The sequence below is a fragment of the Pseudochaenichthys georgianus genome, chromosome 23 (assembly GCF_902827115.2).
Source record: "Pseudochaenichthys georgianus chromosome 23, fPseGeo1.2, whole genome shotgun sequence".
Classification (NCBI taxonomy): Eukaryota; Metazoa; Chordata; class Actinopteri; order Perciformes; family Channichthyidae; genus Pseudochaenichthys; species Pseudochaenichthys georgianus.
Genome location: NC_047525.1, coordinates 20,639,368 through 20,656,666, shown reverse-complemented (window position 1 = coordinate 20,656,666; position 17,299 = coordinate 20,639,368). Strand labels below are relative to the sequence as shown.

The 17,299-nt window shown below is 43.6% G+C and overlaps 1 protein-coding gene across 4 annotated transcripts; it reads left to right on the top strand.

The window, feature by feature from the left end:
• The first annotated feature begins 31 nt into the window (after window positions 1–31).
• LOC117468397 (DENN domain-containing protein 2A-like) lies at window positions 32–15,956 on the top strand. Of its 4 annotated transcripts, none has more exons than XM_034112478.2 (20): window positions 32–142; window positions 6,343–6,414; window positions 6,916–7,974; window positions 8,166–8,251; window positions 8,823–8,917; window positions 9,012–9,212; window positions 9,592–9,685; window positions 9,770–9,820; window positions 9,905–10,116; window positions 10,715–10,824; window positions 11,077–11,146; window positions 11,653–11,730; window positions 11,987–12,127; window positions 12,670–12,818; window positions 14,454–14,631; window positions 14,800–14,841; window positions 14,972–15,080; window positions 15,166–15,438; window positions 15,518–15,604; window positions 15,696–15,956. In XM_034112478.2, exons 2-20 carry the CDS (start codon window positions 6,356–6,358, stop codon window positions 15,725–15,727), a joined length of 3,126 nt encoding a protein of 1,041 aa, XP_033968369.1. In that variant the 5' UTR covers window positions 32–142; window positions 6,343–6,355; the 3' UTR covers window positions 15,728–15,956. The 4 variants fall into 4 exon arrangements, with proteins under 4 accessions (XP_033968369.1, XP_033968368.1, XP_033968370.1 ...); XM_034112477.2 differs by having other exon boundaries at window positions 32–153; XM_034112479.2 differs by lacking the exon at window positions 32–142 and adding an exon at window positions 5,334–5,490 and having other exon boundaries at window positions 9,776–9,820.
• The last annotated feature ends 1,343 nt before the right edge of the window (window positions 15,957–17,299 follow it).

Below are 17,299 nucleotides of genomic sequence, written 5' to 3'. Positions count from 1 at the left end.
TGAGCCTTCACCTGTCACTGCAACACTTGTTACATGGTTTTAAAAAGTCCCCGCCAAAAACCATGTAGTTAAATACCCTGGCTGCACTGTGTGACACTGACAAAGGGATCCGCCACTGAGTTTTGCCTGCACTTCGATTCTGGTAAGCCGTTGGTAAGTACTTTTACTTCACTTGAGTATTTTCTTAAGGTACTAAATACTTGTTGTACTCCACTACAATTTGGAAGCCAACATTGTACTGTTTACGCCACTACATTTATATGACAACATTATTCTAAAGTGGGACGTCACGCACAGTAAGTACTATTTTTTTATGCCAATACTTATGTAGGGCTACTTATAATTTAGTAAGATTTTAAATGCAAGACTTTTACTTGTATTTTTACAGTGTAGTATTTATACTTTTACTTAAGTTGAATATCTGAGTACTTCTAACACCACCACTGTTAATGATCGAATGAACAGTTAACGAGTTTAACACATCTTAAAAGATGTCAACAAATATAAGTCCATGTATAGAAAAAAAATGGTGTAAACAAAACTTACATAACTCGCAAAAACACAAAGTACCCTATTTAGTTGTTTGCTTTCTATACTGAATTTTAAATCAGTGCCTCTGTAATATATTATTTAAAGCTTACCTCTTAGAGTTAATTTATATTTAAAAAGAACACTTCCTGGTAGTTGGATTTTCATTGGGGATTGCCATTTTAAGAGACTTGCTGTTTTCAAATTCCTTGGAACTCTCTTATGCTGACATGCTACAGCTGCACCAGCCACCAGCAACTGTGGCTCAGAAGCAGTTGTGATGTGAATTCCAAAGAACCGCGGATTTGGAGGGAAATTAAAGGGGCCCTATTATGGTCATTTTCAGGGTTCATATTTGTATTTAGTGTCTTTACAGTGACATGCTTCCATGCTTTAAAGGTGGGGTAGGTAATTTTGGAGAAACCAGCTCGAGTGCGCTCGAATTTGAAAATACACCAGCCGTTTCTCAATCGCGAGTACACATGCTGCAGAGCAACTATTTCAAGTATACTAATGCAGAATGCTGGGCATTTAACCATGGATGTATTATAGCATTTAATACACATTTAGGCCCAATTCCAAACCACTCCCTCGACCCTACCCCTCCGTGATGGAGTGAACTCCGTCTGTAGCCACACTCGCAGCTCAACGAGGCTCCCTCCTGTCAGATGGAGGGAGTAAATACAGCTCAAGCTTTGGGACGGCCTCCCCTCTCTCCGGCAGAAACAGGAAATGCCGTAACTGTATCTAACAACGGTTTCAAATCAGCATCTCTTAGACAAAAAGTTTAAATTAATAACTCAAATAAAACTCTTTCAGGAGAGAGCTCTCTAAAGCTCTCCCCCGCGGGAGAGAATTTACATTTACAATGTAAATTCCAATGTTAATAAAAGCACCGAAAAGCACACAGAAGCTGTACGTTTTTTGATTTATTTTAAATGAATACTACGGTGGCCCTGAAGCATTTCAGAAAACACCACAGCATTTCACAAAAACACTACAGCATTTCAGAAAACACCACAGCATTTCACAAAACACTACAGCATTTCACAAAACACCACAGCATTTCACAAAACACCACAGCATTTCAGAAAACACCACAGCATTTCACATTGGACGGAAAGGGTATTCCTTTAGGGAGAACACTTCTTGTTTGTGATTGGACAGAGCCAGAGAAGCACTGCTGTGATTGGTTGTTTTTGCTGCCAGTGTGGTGACCACTCATTAATACACTGGGGATCATAATTCACACATGGAACTACAGTTGGGGTTTTGTTTCCACACGGACATGTTAGGTGTTGTCTATATATGTTGTGTGCCCTCCTGGCTTCTCTCTCTTGTCGATCCGGGCTGCGACCCGACAACATGTCCTTATCTGCTCCTCATTAAAGTTCCCTTTTGCACCTTCGATGCACCGCCTCTGACTCCATATCTCTCGGCACTACACTGGTGACCCTGATACGTCTTGAGAAGTTTCCGGGACGGAGCCGAACACGGCAAAAGGAACTCGAGTTCCTTTCTCGAAATGCCGGGGTTTGATTGGAGACGTCCGTGGCTGCCACCGGCACGCGGACTGAGGCTCGGTGCGCGCTCCGCAGAAGGCTGGAGACTTTGCTCGCCGTTCCCGCATCGGCTTTCTATCCAACGGGGGGACGATGCACGACCTGCTGGGTCGACCAGCAACCCCATTGCTACCTCGTGGGCTTGTTTCTTCGGGGCGTGCGGCTGCACGTCCTGGCTGCGCTAGCTGACGGCGACTAGCGGCTAACCACGAGGGGCTAATAACGGCTAGCAGCTACCGACGACAGCTAACAGCTAACAACGGCTAACAGCTAACGACAACTAGCAGTGGCAGCTAACGGCTAGCAACAACAGCTAACGGCTAACGACGGCTAGCAGCTAACGGCTAGCAACTAACGACGTGTTGACATCTGACTGTTAACAATTTTTTTTCCGGTGCCGGAGAGGAGGTTCGACCAGCCGGTTGACCTCATGTGGACACTCTCATTTTTTTCACCACCTCGACGGCGGTTCCAGACGCCACTCACGGTGTCATCGACGCTTGGGTGGTGCACTCCTGGACCCCGTCTCGCCTCAACGGTTTTGGACGTCGCCCATGCTGCCATCGGCCCGTGGGTGGCGTGCTCCGGAGCCTGTTTGGCCTCTCCTGCCTTCCGGGGATATCCAGACGCCACTCACGTTCATCGACGCCTGGGTGGCGCACTCCTGGACCCCCTCTCGCCTCGACAGTTCCGGACGTCGCCCATGCTCCATCGGCCCATGGGTGGCGCGCTCCGGGACCCTGTCTGGCCTCTCCTGCTTCCCGGTGATGCCTCAGCACCTGCTGAGGACTTCATGCCCGCCGCCGCGGCACGTCTGCCTGCGGCCGGGTTGTGCTCCTCTCTTCCGGGGATACCTCGACACCTGCCGAGGACTTCGTGCCCGCCGCCGTTGTGCGTCTGCCTGCGGCCGGGTTGCCCTCTCTTCCGGGGATACCTCGACGCCTGCCGAGGACTTCATGCCCGCTGCCGTTGTGCGTCTGCCTGCGGCCGGGTTGCCCTCTCTTCCGGGGATACCTCGACGCCTGCCGAGGACTTCATGCCCACCGCCGTTGTGCGTCTGCCTGCGGCCGGGTTGCCCTCTCTTCCGGGGATACCTCGACGCCTGCCGAGGACTTCATGCCCGCCGCCGTTGTGCGTCTGCCTGCGGCCGGGTTGCCCTCTCTTCCGGGGATACCTCGACGCCTGCTGAGGACTTCATGCCCGCCGCCGTTGTGCGTCTGGCTGCGGCCGGGTTGCCCTCTTTCCTGCTGGGTTCTCCGCGACACCTAGTGCGGCCCCCTTACGACGGCCCGCCCTCGGTGTGGGTGCCCTCGCCCTCGTTAGGGCCCCTGCCCTCTCCTGCGGCCCCCTTTCGTGGCCCGTTCCATGGCCCGTTCCATGGCCCGGTCCTCACCTGCGGCCCCACCCTCCTCTGCCCTTGCGATGTTTCCTCCACGGACGTGGGGATATATATATTTTTTTTTTTTTTTGCCATGTTTGAATTCTGGGGGGGCTTGTGTGGTGACCACTCATTAATACACTGGGGATCATAATTCACACATGGAACTACAGTTGGGGTTTTGTTTCCACACGGACATGTTAGGTGTTGTCTATATATGTTGTGTGCCCTCCTGGCTTCTCTCTCTTGTCGACCCGGGCTGCGACCCGACAACATGTCCTTATCTGCTCCTCATTAAAGTTCCCTTTTGCACCTTCGATGCACCGCCTCTGACTCCATATCTCTCGGCACTACACCAGTCAAGAAATGACGCTTCGTGATTGGTCAACACCCGACAGCGAAATATGTCCCAACCATGGTCCCACAACGTATGGTCCCAACACATCAGCCGTTAGCACACACTCAGATCTCACAGCTCCTCATATCTGTTCAGAAACTGGACAAAAGTTAAACATGTACAAACCACAGACTGTGTGCTAACAGCTAACGGCTGATGTGTTGGGCTAATCACGAAGCGTCATTTCTTGACTGGCAGCAAAAACAACCAATCACAGCAGTGCTTCTCTGGCTGGCTCTGTCCAATCACAAACAAGAAGTGTTCTCCCTAAAGGAATACCCTTTCCGTCCAATGTGAAATGCTGTGGTGTTTTGTGAAATGCTGTGGTGTTTTCTGAAATGCTGTAGTGTTTTGTGAAATGCTGTGGTGTCTTGCACTTCAGGGCCACCGTAGTATACAAATACAAAATTAAAACCTATAATTGCACACTAAAACCATTATTTCAAAAAAAGAACAATTTCACATAAACCTCTGGTTTTTACTGGGACTGGGCCAGTTCAACTTGATTTTTTTGGGGGGGGGTGTGCCAGAGTTTATGGGCGCTGTACGCAATATATGCGTAGTTCTGTTAGTATAAGATAATAAGATGTACTTTGTTGATCCAAAATCGGGAAATTGTGTTTACATTTTAAAAAATGGTTTAAATGAAAACAATTTTTTTTTTTTGTATAACTTTTTTTTCTTTTTTTCGGCGCCCCCTATGGGTTGACGCCCTTAGCATTTGCCTATACTGCCTATGCCGAGGGCCGGCCCTGAGGTAGGCCATCCAGTTATTTTAGCCGGGCTGGCTAAAATGATTGGTCGTGCTTTTTACAGTACTACGGCTTCCACAGATGATATTTTTTTATGGATTTTTTGTCAAAGCACTTCAGATATTCATTGCTATCGGATGTTAAGAGCATTCCATGGAATATAACAAAAAGTGTATCTCGAGCCAGTTTCTCAAACTTACCTACCCCACCTTTAATGTTCAAAAAGGTCTTTATTTTTCTCATAATGCCTGTGCTGCAGCATCTCTTTTCACCCTCTGTCTGAAACCAGAGCCCAGTCTGCTCTGATTGGTTAGGTCAACTGCTTAGAGATGACTCTCCCCTCAGCCTATCACGTACAATGTGATGGAGAGCTAGACGATAGAAGCACGAGTGTTTCGCAGTGATGTCACGATGTCAAGAAAGTAAACAAAGGACTACATTCGATGTGTTTCAGCATAATAGGGCCTCTTTAATGTTATACAATGACGTTTGTTACTTGTGTAAGTCATTCCTCTGCAGTTAGTAGGCAACATTAAAGTTATAAAGTAGTTAAAAGTAAGACTATTAAGAGACATTCATTCATTCTACATAGCTTGTTTATAATGTCAGCTGTGAGAGGGACCACCAGCAGATAGAAATACATAAAGAGAGGGAGCGAGAGGGAGGGAGAGTTAGGGAGGAAGTCATATCCAGTGTGTGTGGAGAGAAAGAGTGAATGAAAGTTGAAGATTGGGAAAGATACAGGGAGAGAAGCTTGTGACGACTCACTTCAAACCTTAAATCAAGTTAGCTTTGGAGATTATACCAATGGATACCTTGAATTCACCAGCATTATGCTTAAGAAAACACATGGAAACTATACAACGGAAAGAGGTAAGAAGCGGATTTCATTTAGTGAGTTAAATATACAAAATACAGGCTGTTTGAGACTTTGAGATTTCCTTCTGTTCTATTTAGTTCAATCATATATGTTCTGCTCTGTCGCTTATTAACTGTAAAACCAAAATTGGTGGGGGAAAGCAATTAGTTTTGGAAGGGATCATGCCATATGTATTTTGTAGAAAAACGTATGTCATTTTGATTAACTATGCAGCTCTGGATGGCTTGCTATCTTCATCACACAGTAACAGTGCGTCTGAATGTATTTCCCAGCTTATCAGCTACGTCTTTAAGGGCTTCATGCTGTCCCTCACTGTTATTTGGATTACATATCAACTAAACAAATGATGACAACGGCCCCAGAGCTGGGAAATTACAAAGCGCTATCTTAGAGGCCACTGAACTTTGAAACATGGGCCTTTAGAGATGTGAAAGTATGAGAGTCAAGATGAGAGGAGGGAAAGCAGGGCAAAGGTTAGTGTCCTGTGAGTAGAACGCAGCAGAAGAAGCAACAATACAGTAATTCAAGAAAAGCTATAGAGAAGAGTGATTGAATCAGGCAAAAGCTCCCCAATGACTATTGAGATGCTGGTTTTTGGTGATGACCTTCTCAAGGGAGTTGCACTGGCTGTCGTGTTTTTCCTTGAGTCTGCCCAGCTGGCCCCAGCATTTCATACATATCAGATGGGGATGAATGGTCGCACGGCCTAAAATGTCGTATTTATATCATGCTGAAACACAGTGTGGGAGAGAAAACGATCAAGTGGGCACAGAGACTCATGAAAAAAGCCTCTGGATGAAGTCAATTGATTGGCTAAATATTTTTCTTTTCTTTTTCTGTCTCAGGTGTTGAGCAATCATGGCGGCCTCTAAGAGAATGACCATCACTCCGGACAACATATACGCCACTGTCAACAGGTTTGTAACGCATTCCCTATAAGAAAGGGACATTTTGGCAAATTCTTCATTAGAAATAAGTAAAAAATGCTTTACGTTGCCCTTTACTCATCACATCCCCTAAAAACAAGAGGTCATTCATCTTGGGGCTTCCCATTTCCTCCTGTTTATTTAATTAAATATTACAGTTTAATGAAATGGGCTCCGGTCCAAGTATGTGTTTATTTAGCGAGGCCGATGAGAAAGAGATGCTCGGTCATAGGCTTGTCCTCTGGCATTTTACTCTCAGGCTGTATTTTCCCACTGTCGCCAGAAAAAGACTTAGTGTCCCCTAACAGGCAGTGACCGTACTCAGAAGTTCAGGAAACTCAATGAAAGTCAGTTATTTTGCTTTTGTAGCATAGTCTTGTATTTTTTGATTGAATTTAGGTAATCAGTGATTCAATTATCATTTTGAAATCTGTGTTTTACTGAAGCATGCTGTAAAACTGTGGTTCAAACTGCTCCTGTGTGTGTGTTTAGGTTAAAGAAGAGCCGTGCTGGTGATTTCCATTTTGCTTCAGGGGACAACAACAACGTTGGACAAAGAAGAGAGAGGGCACACAAACTTCCCTTCACCCCGTTGGAAAACCAGAGGGAAGAATCACCCATGATGGCGCACAGGAGGCCGAGCTTCGACCCTCACAATGAGAACACTCTCCTGGTAGGCAACAAGCTCCCCAGATCCAATGGAGGCAAAATCAAGGACAAGATTTCTTTATGGGAGGGGAAGGAACCCACTCATTCACCCATTACCTCAGGTTCTTTGGGCCAATGCCACAGCATAACAAGGACAGAATCCCTTACAAAGAATGGTAACAACTCTGATGGACTGAGTGAAGAGAGTTGCAAGAGAGTAGCCCAAAAGGAAAAGGAAAATCTTGGTAAAGAGAATGTAGGCAAACTTGGGGATTCAAGGCCTTGTTCACCTGTTGAAACTGGGAAACAGCAAAGAGGGACGCTCAAGAACAGCAAGCACAGTGAGAGCAAAAAAGGGGGGGATTGCGGCAGAATAGATCACGAGAAAGAGAACGTAGAAAAGCTTAGGGATTCAAGGCCTTGTTCGCCTTCAATAGCAGTGCAGCAGCAGATGGGGACGCTGAAGAAAAGCACTGAAAGGAAAACAGCAGAACAGGCCAACCAGGAGAAGAGAGCTGTGTTCACCCTTTTTAAAAACCTGGATGCAATGGGGGAGAACCATGGGAAAAGTCCTCCAGAGCTTGGGAACTACTTCAGCCCACCTTGCAAGGACAAACAGGTAGTTATGGGTGAAACTGGTTCAGTGAAAGAGACGCAGCACCAGGAGAATGTGTACACAGAGCCGGGGTCGCCCCCTATCAACCCAGTGCCCAAACCCCAACGGACCTTTGAGCATCCAACTAACGTCGCCATCGGGAAAAGTCAGAGTAAGGGCAGAGAGCAGAGGAATCTCCCCCCACTGCCCTCCACCTTGCCACCCACCTCTACAAAAACGTCCTCAAAACCTCCCTCTGGTGTCTATGGGAGACCCTGGGGTGAGAGAGTCAGAGACAACATCAAAAGGTATAAATGAAACGACAATAGTTGGTCACAGCTTAACAACATCAAATACAATGTTAGTCCTGGTGTTGTACTACGCAAAACAATACAGCATATTACAGCAGAAGGTAGACAATGTTGAACAAATTAATACAACGTAGAAAGCTCATATACTTACTGTACACTCTTTTGCATTTTTTTGTTCACCATGACAGGAAATCCTTTGAGTTTGAAGACCTCCAAAGGTCAACCAGCCCGCTTTTCTCTCGCCTACCAGAACATCACTATGAAGACATCCCAGGTCAGAAACCTCTCATATCCATCAGTGATCTTCCTTTTTTTAATACATAGTTTGAAATGTCTCTTGCCAAGAGTTAGACAAGTACATCAATACCACTTACAGGTTGTTTTTAGTGAACATGATCCTACGACTACAACTACGCTAATTAGCTTACCCTAGCATGACGACCTGAAACAGGCCACTTTTGTTGTTTTGAAGGAGGTTATTTGCTTATTTATTGGCATGGTGAAGTGTTTTTTTGGGGTCTCTCCTGGTTGGCAGATGTTTTACCTTTGCACAGAGCCAGGCTAGCTATTTCCAGTATGTGTGTTAAGCTAAGCTAACTGTTGCCTGCTTGTAGCCTCACATTTGTTGAAAATGGTATTGATCTTCTCATCTTACTCAGATGGTATGAGTATTTCCCAAATTATCAAAATATTCTCTTAAAGAAGTTAAAAGGTCAATTTTACAGATATGTCAATTCTGAAATTTTCCGAATACCGTTTTGGAATCCCTTATTATTTAAAACCTTGCATTTTCAGAAAAATACGTCTAAACATGTTGAATATAACCCTCTTTGGTCTCCTTGCAGACTCATCCAAAGAGAACCCATATGAGGACATAGAGTTGGAGAGTCAATGCTCCCAGCAGTCTTTGCCCTCCTCTCCTGGTGCAGAAACTACCAAGGTTCCTGGAAATACAAGCCAAGCATAATGATTGACAGTGACATCTTATTTCAATGACTGTGAGAATGTATTTCATTATTATTGTATGTCCACAGACCTTGAGGCCAGGCTTCTTCAGGCAGAATTCAGGCAGGGGCTTTAAGCTGCTGGACCTGCGGAGAAGCAACCAGTCGCCCCACAGCACCAGCAGTGGAGGGGTTCCACCCCAGCTCAGCCCTCCCTCCACTCCTGGGCCTGAACACACTTACTTGCTCCCCGGGGATCCTTACAGCCGCACCTGCCGCAGGATACCAACGGTGTGTGTTAAAGTGCATACTTTAGGGCTCTTAATGTATTTTCTTATGCAGGATCCCTGAACTAGAGCAGATGTGTTATTCACCAACCCTAATGCTTACCATATCATTTAAAGATTATGTTCAGGATATCAATTGGTGCTTTGTTCTCATCCTGTACTTTGAACATTTTAAATATATTATGAACATTTTAAATTGTATACCCCGTTTATCTAGGCCCTTTTTGTTTTATGTATATATGTCACACTGTGGGACTGTGGGAAACGGTATCTCGAGATTTCTGGATGTATAACACCATGTAGTAATTTTGACAATAAAGCTGACTTTGATCCTTAAGAAAATATGTCCTGCTGCACACTGATTCAGAGCCCTTTCCCAACAGGTCGTGCTTAGAATCAACAGCATCTTTGAGGCGAAGATCGGGAAGAAACATCTCCGAAGGATCTATCATTACGCTGAGACAAGCTCAGGGAGAGGTGACGATGTTCAAATGAATCTTTGTAATTTCTAATCTTTTAAAATGTAGAGTTTTGACTTAATTGACCCATCTCTGTTTGCAGTAACAGATGAGAACAGTGACTCTGAGAGTGAAGTTGAAGAAAGATCAAGAGGTAGATGACACTAGAACACTTTCCGTACACTGTCTTTTAGTTTTTGACATCTCCAATTTATACAAAAACATTCCTCTATTCCAGCTCATCGTCAGCGTCTCGTGTCAGTCCAGTCCATACTGAGCCAGCCAAGCCAGGCTCAAGTCCATTACAACGGTTCCAACACCAGCAAGCGCTCTCGGGAAAAGGAGCTCCACCAGCGTCAGCTGTTTGAATATTTTCTAGTTGTGTCGCTGCAGAAATCGAAGGCTGGTGCCCACTATCTGCCAGAGGTCACACAGCAGTTCCCACCAAAGGTCAGGAGCAGAGGAGGGCATGAGGCCTAGCTTGCTTTTTTAAATTAAAACCTTTGTATAAGAGCAATCCACAGATTTTACAAAGTAAACTTAGATACTGTGTCAGATGATTGATGACATCTTAGATATCTATAGGACGAGGGATCTGGAAAGGTGTACTTAAAAAGGCTAGCCTGTTTATAGGAAGATATAGGACCCAGTCTTTCGTTTGTTGACTTAGACTAAGGACTTCAACTCAGGATGTCTTCGCCTCTGTTGCATATTTCTTTCTTTCTTCTTTTTTTTTAGCGAGTCCCAACACTTCAAACAAATGCAATACTAAAATCCCTGAAGTACCCATTTATTCAAGATTCAAGGTATTTAAATCTCTTGGGAATGTCAAGAAATATATATATATATATATATACATATTTTATCCCACCAGCCAAGATAAATCAGAAAATCTGATATAGCAAGGTTGAGCTTTAAATGTGGATTGATTTTTTCATACAGCAGCATTTTATCTAACCCTATAATAATGTATAACCCCAAATTAGGCGTTGATTAGTTTATGGAAATATAAAGCATTAAAGACATCGCTGCTCTGGTTTTGTTTCAGCTGGAGCGGAGCTTCAAGTTCATGAGGGAGACGGAGGATCAGCTGAGGATCATCCCTCAGTTCTGTTTCCCTGATGCAAAAGACTGGGAGCCGGTGGAGAACTTTCCAAGGTGAGAGTGTAAACATGGTCTTAAAGCTACTGTTTATGATATTCCATATTTGAGAAAGATAATATTAAGGTTAAAATAAGACCGCATTTTATCATCACTAAATGACTTGACTGCTGGAATGGACTGTCTCAGGTTGAACCCCATTTTGCTCAAAAATTATAAAGTTTTTAAATAATTACATTTTTCATATGCAATCAAAAATATGCTAATCACAGTTTTATTTGTGTATTTGTTTTGGGTCAACCTTCACAGTGAGATGTTCTCCTTTGTTTTGACGGGAGAGGATGGAAGCAGGAGGTTCGGATACTGCCGCCGTTTACTGGTAAATACAAATGAGTAGAATAAATAAGTGCACTGCTACTGAACAGGAAGTGGCTAAATACCACGATGACGGCTGAGTAAATAACCGTGCCAAAATAGTCTGCGTGCCTGTGGGAAAATAGTCCATCTGAGAGTCTGGGAGGATGTGTGTGTGTGTGTGTGTGTGTGTGTGTGTGTGTGTGTGTGTGTGTGTGTGTGTGTGTGTGTGTGTGTGTGTGTGTGTGTGTGTGTGTGTGTGTGTGTGTGTGTGTGTGTGTGTGTGTGTGTGTGTGTGTGTGTGTGTGTGTGTGTGTGTGTGTGTGTGTGTGTGTGTTTCAGTGCTATTAATGTCACAAAATAAATATGTTTTAACTTTTTCAACTTTAACATGGCCTCTGTTATGTGGAAACACTGCATTGCTTGAGTTTTGCAACAGTTTTCGACTTATAAAATACGCAGTTATTAATCCACAAACACATGGCAGTTAAACTGATTTCCTTAAGTAAACTTCCACCCTTTTTTTTTCAGCCCAGTGGAAAAGGTAAACGTCTACCAGAAGTCTACTGTATCGTCAGCCATCTTGGCTGTTTTAACCTGTTCTCAAAGGTAAACACCCGCTGGCCTCCAGTGATAATATTATTGCCTTATGAGTAATGAGCTACTTACAAAGTGTGTGTGTGTGTGTGTGTGTGTGTGTGTGTGTGTGTGTGTGTGTGTGTGTGTGTGTGTGTGTGTGTGTGTGTGTGTGTGTGTGTGTGTGTGTGTGTGTGTGTGTGTGTGTGTGTGTGTGTGTGTGTGTGTGTGTGTGTGTGTGTGTGTGTGTGTGTGTGTGTGTGTGTGTACGTGTGTGTGTACGCTGTAGGTGCTAGATGAGGTGGAGAGGCGTAGGGCTTTGTCTCCCGCTCTCGTGCAGCCTTTCATGAGAGCCATCATGGAGGCTCAGTTTCCAGCTCCAGGCCGAACCATCACCATTAAGACTTTCCTCCCCGGCTCCGGCACTGAGGCGAGTGACAAAGAGATATTGAAAAGAAGATCTTGTTAACCTTTTCCTTTAACATATGTTGGATTGTCCATTAAAAAAAAGTGGAAGAAGTTGTGCAATTTAGCTAGTTCTTTGCTATATTTTACTAGTTTTTTGTTGTTATTATTTCACCCTCAGATGCACAAAGTAATTATTTAAGCCACTTAGCTTTCTGTAAGCCCCTATTCTTCGAAGCCTCAGAATAATCATTTTGTTGTCTTTTTCAAAATGTGGGATTTGGATTTTAGCCTTTGCAGACCGTTGACATGAACAAAAACCCATACAATACACTACTGCAAAAGGAAACCCCCAAAAAGCATAATAAGGCCCCTTTAACAAATTATATTGAATAACCTTTTCAATAGAGAGAAGTCCTGATAATTCAATGTGACAAAGGTCTTTTTTCAAATCGACTTCCAGAGATAAGTACCTCAAAAACTAGTTAAAGGCTAATGAGAAGAATGTAATAAAAACGGTATATATGATGCTCTATAACTTTGTTTCTGTGTCCATCTTGTTCCCAGGTGATGGAGCTGTGCCGGCCCTCTGACTCGCGCTTGGAGCATGTGGACTTCGAGTGTCTGTTCTCCTGTCTGAGTCTGCGCCTGCTCCTCCGGGTGCTGGGCTCCCTGCTGCTGGAGCGGAGGGTCATCTTCACCGCCGACAAACTCAGGTTGGAGATATTTATCCTTACACAACACACACTAACATCTTCTCTATTGAGACAGCCCAATAGGAGGTAGCACTGAACATCCTGCCTCCACTGTTCATGGGATTATGCAGCGGGCAGATATGAGCTGCGAGGGTCAGGAATTTTCTTTGTGAAGCTCCCGGGTGGTCCAGTCCCTCATTTTTTTAACATTTTTATTCAGGGAACATGCCAGAGAGATATTTTGAGTCCAGCTCTGTCGAGTTGTTGTTGGGCTGGGACCAGTTTGTTTGTTCTGCAAGAGAAAGCCAGTGGGAGTCAGAGAGAGCGGTCACAGTAGTGGAATGTGAAGATGAGTGAAGTAAATAAAACAAGTATGTGCTTTCTTCTCTGGGAAATGTTCAAGGGCTTAGTATTTTGACACTTCTCTACCATTTTCCAGCGACGACACGATTGTCCCTAGCAATAGTTTTGATTCAAAAATGTACACAACCACTGTTTGTGTTAAAGGTGGGGTAGGTAAGTTTGAGAAACCGGCTCGAGATACACTTTTTGTTATATTCCATGGAATGCTCTTAACATCCCGATAGCAATGAATATCTGAAGTGCTTTGACAAAAAGTCCATAAAAAAATGTCATCGGTGGAAGCCGTAGTGCTGTAAAAAGCACGACCAATCATTTTAGGCGGCCCGGCTAAAATAACTGGATGGCCTACCTGCCTGTCAGCCTTCCATCTGTGCACAAACTTATCTCGTGCCCTCACTGGTCATGTGCACGTTCGTGTGTGTTGGAGGAGGGGCTCTGTAAGGAAGTGGCAGATTTGTTCCGGCTGTGTATTTTCAAATTCTAGCGCACTCGAGCTGGTTTCTCTAGAATTACCTACCCCACCATTTGGTACAGAAGGTGAACTGATCTTTGAGTATTATAACGTTATTCTCATTATAATTACAACTCCGTCTAATATCATCATTAATGATATTGCTTTTTTTCATGTGAAGAAAAACTGCTTGAGCTAAGGCATGTCTTTTTTCTTAAAACATGTATACATGTGACATTTTTTGAATAAAAGATGCACATAATCAAAAATCATTATAAAATAAAATGTTTTATAGATTATTATAGTAATATTGCAACTTGCTCCTTGAAAAATAAGGACTTTTCCGCATTAAGAAAATATTACAACTTCTCAAAGAACACAGTTATGTGAGATATGTTTTGAACAAGATTAGAAATCTTGCTGAAATACGTCCAGGGGCTTAAAATAGGACGAAAGAGTTACTCATTCCTACGTGTGTGCTGAATTAGCAGGACGGAGAATGAGAATGCATTATATCCTATTGTATTTACATATGTTGCCACGTTGCACTTCAATTTTGTGTTCACCTTTACATAAATTAAGCACTTTTCGCCATAAATTGGTGCATACAAATCCACCAGAATGCAGCAAACGAAGAATTTGACCTCAAAAAGTATACTGTGTCTTATAATGTGTCCCGCATATGTTTAAACCTTCTCCCTTTGAAAACCCCAGCAGGGAATATTCAGATATTACACTTTATTTCAGACCATAGCACCCTCATGTGGTTAAACAAACGTTACTCACTTTCTGTAGCTTTCTCTGCCGCAGCATCATCTGATCTTCCTCCACTCTATCTTCAGTACTCTCTCCCAGTGCTGCCATGCGGTCGTGGCGCTGCTCTACCCCTTTGTGTGGCAGCACACTTACATCCCTGTGCTGCCGTCGGCCATGCTGGACATCGTGTGCACCCCCACCCCGTTCCTGGTGGGCCTGCTGTCCAGCTCCCTGCCCCAGCTCACTGAGCTGCCCCTGGAGGAGGTCAGAGACATAATGATTAGCAGATACTGTATGAAGGAAACTGGAGTCATCAAAAGAACCTTTGACTTATTAGCATCTGTAGAGTTTTATCACATCAATACTTTATGGCAAAAAAAACCTAACCCTTTCATTGTCAAACAATAACCATGAAAACATTTCTTTTTACAGGTTCTGGTTGTGGATCTTGAAAACAGTCGATTTCTCAGACAGGTAGGCCAAGGGTTGAATTATATTTGTGCGCGTTTCTATGGTACTTCATGATACTTATGGATGTGGACCAAATTATTGAATCCTTAGTGTACTTAAAAATGATTTTTCGATTCGCCATTTTCACATTTAGTTGGACGATGAAGACTCCATTCTGCCATCCAAGCTCCAATCAGCCCTGGAGAATGTTCTGGAGAGGAGACGAGAGCTTGCTAATGAGAGAGGAGGAGACACACCTGGTGGTGAGATTTAGTAAAGACTGAAAGTGAAAACTGTCATTTATCAATTAAGCAACCGCAATACCTTCGTTTATCCTCTTCTGTGCAGATTCGGGCCATCTTAGCACCGTCGTGTCCGAGGCCTTCGTCCGTTTCTTCGTGGAGCTGGTAGGCCACTATCCACTCTTCATCACCGGTGAACGGGAGGACGGCTACTCCTCCTCCTCTTCCTCCTCACCGGTCCCCTGCTACTTCCAACGCGAGAGTTTCCGTAAAGCGATCCCGTCTAAGACAGTGCGCCGGTTCCTGGAGGTCTTCATGGAGACCCAGATGTTTGGCTGGTTCATCCAGGAACGAGAGCTCCACAGGCAGGCTCTGAGAGGTGAAGAAGAGCAGTGAAAAGAAGAGGTTTGGGTGTTGGGAGGTTATCCAGTGACTCATGATTTTCTTTCTTTTGTCAGGATTATTTGAAGTGAGGGTGCAGGAGTATCTGGACTCCATCCACGAGAATGAACATCGGAGGGTCAACAGGTTTCTCAAAGGCTTGGGTAAGGTTATTTCCCAGAAGTCTGTTCCAGAATATCTATTGGTGGTTAAATCTCACCTAACAACACTCTTGTTTCTTTTCCTTTACTCCAGGGAATAAAATGAAATTTCTTTCCAAGAAATAATGCATCTACAATGCTACACAAACTAAAAAGAAGATGCACCGAAACACGGAGATACTTCACGGGCTGCAGAAATCCGATAAAGGAAATTATCATTTGAGTTCTTTTTCAGAGATGCTTGTTGACACCGTTCTCATCTGAGTCAATGTTTGAGGGTGTTGCTCAAGGACTTTTGATACACTTAGGGGAGAAATCCTGCTGTATTTCACAGAAATAAAACCCCCAAAACAAAGGTTCCTGGTTTCCATTAGCACAGATAACACAATGTATAAAGAAATAGGCCCTGAAAGAAATATTATGGAATGTGAATGCTTCTATAGGGCATAAGTGCTTGAAAGGTACATAAATGAAGTGTGTAGTATCTACTTTTCCTCAAAGCTTTCAGACATAGTATTTCTATAAATCCACTGGGGGGCAGTAGTATATTCTCTGTGGTTATATGTCTTGACACAGGCCTGCTTTCCCGCTCTTTAATGCTGCAGTTTTACTTCAGCCATATCAGTGGCGAAATCACACGTAAATAAATAATTATTAAAAAAGTGGTGAGTTATTTTCTTGATGTTGTGATCTTTTTCCCATCCAAACAAATACCCACGTCTCCTATAATCATAGCTTTGCATATTTAGATATTGGATGTCGTATGTGTAAGCTTTGTGAATCTCTTCCCCCACCGTCCTCCAGTGTGTGGAATATGAATGATGAGATTCATTTACCCGATCCAATAACACTGTGCACATTTACACACACTGGAAAATCCAAGACAATTGAATTGTGTTCACTCAGCATTTGTGTGTTGGTCTAGCACAGTGAGTAACTCACCCATTTGCAAACAATTCACTGCTGTGTTTGTGTGTTCGAAAACTATTTGGCCCTTTTACTACAAAGAGCCTTGGTTCAGAGTTGGTGGCAGCTTTACTATTTTAGTCTCTGAGTCATGGAAACAAAGCAGATCTTGAGCCCACGCAGAGGACAGCACATCTTTGTCAGCATGAAAACATAACACAGGTGCAGAGCAGAGCATAGGAGTGTATTGTCTGAGGACTAGTGGGCTCAGTTTGTGCCTGGTGGGCAATCCCATAAACCCCAGGGCATCTCACAGCTCCGAATCTATCACCTTGTTGGCAAGTTCGCTGACACGGATGTTGATGCATGCACGGATGCACAGAAAGTAGCCTACAAAACATATATAAAACTTTTAAACACTTAGGTACAAGTAATCAATCATTTCCAATACTGTTTTCAGTAATTCATAGTTAGCAGTAATAGTAATGGATAAATAGATTTGTATAAAATAGTTAGCTAAAAGTAGTAGCTGAATGGCTGAAATAGTTAGCTCAAAGTATTAGCTGAATGGTGGAAATAGTTTGATAAAAGTAGTTGCTAAATTGTTAAAGTAGTTAGTTAAAAGTAGTGGCTAAATGGATGAAATAGTGAGCTAAAGTAGTGGCTAAATGGATGAAGTGGTTAGCTAAAAATAGTGGCTAAATGGTTGAAATAGTTAGCTAAAATAAGCTAATACGTAGATAGCCTATATGATTCTAATAAATAGCTCTTTCTAAGGAACAAATGGTTAGA

Bases quoted from the DNA above. Each gene is read 5' to 3' on its own strand.
- LOC117468397 (XM_034112478.2), top strand. From the start codon at position 6,356: ATGGCGGCCTCTAAGAGAATGACCATCACTCCGGACAACATATACGCC. The intron at 8,918-9,011 runs GTTCCTGGAAAT...GTATGTCCACAG, and splicing joins CTGGTGCAGAAACTACCAAG to ACCTTGAGGCCAGGCTTCTT. The intron at 12,128-12,669 runs GCGAGTGACAAA...TCTTGTTCCCAG, and splicing joins TCCCCGGCTCCGGCACTGAG to GTGATGGAGCTGTGCCGGCC.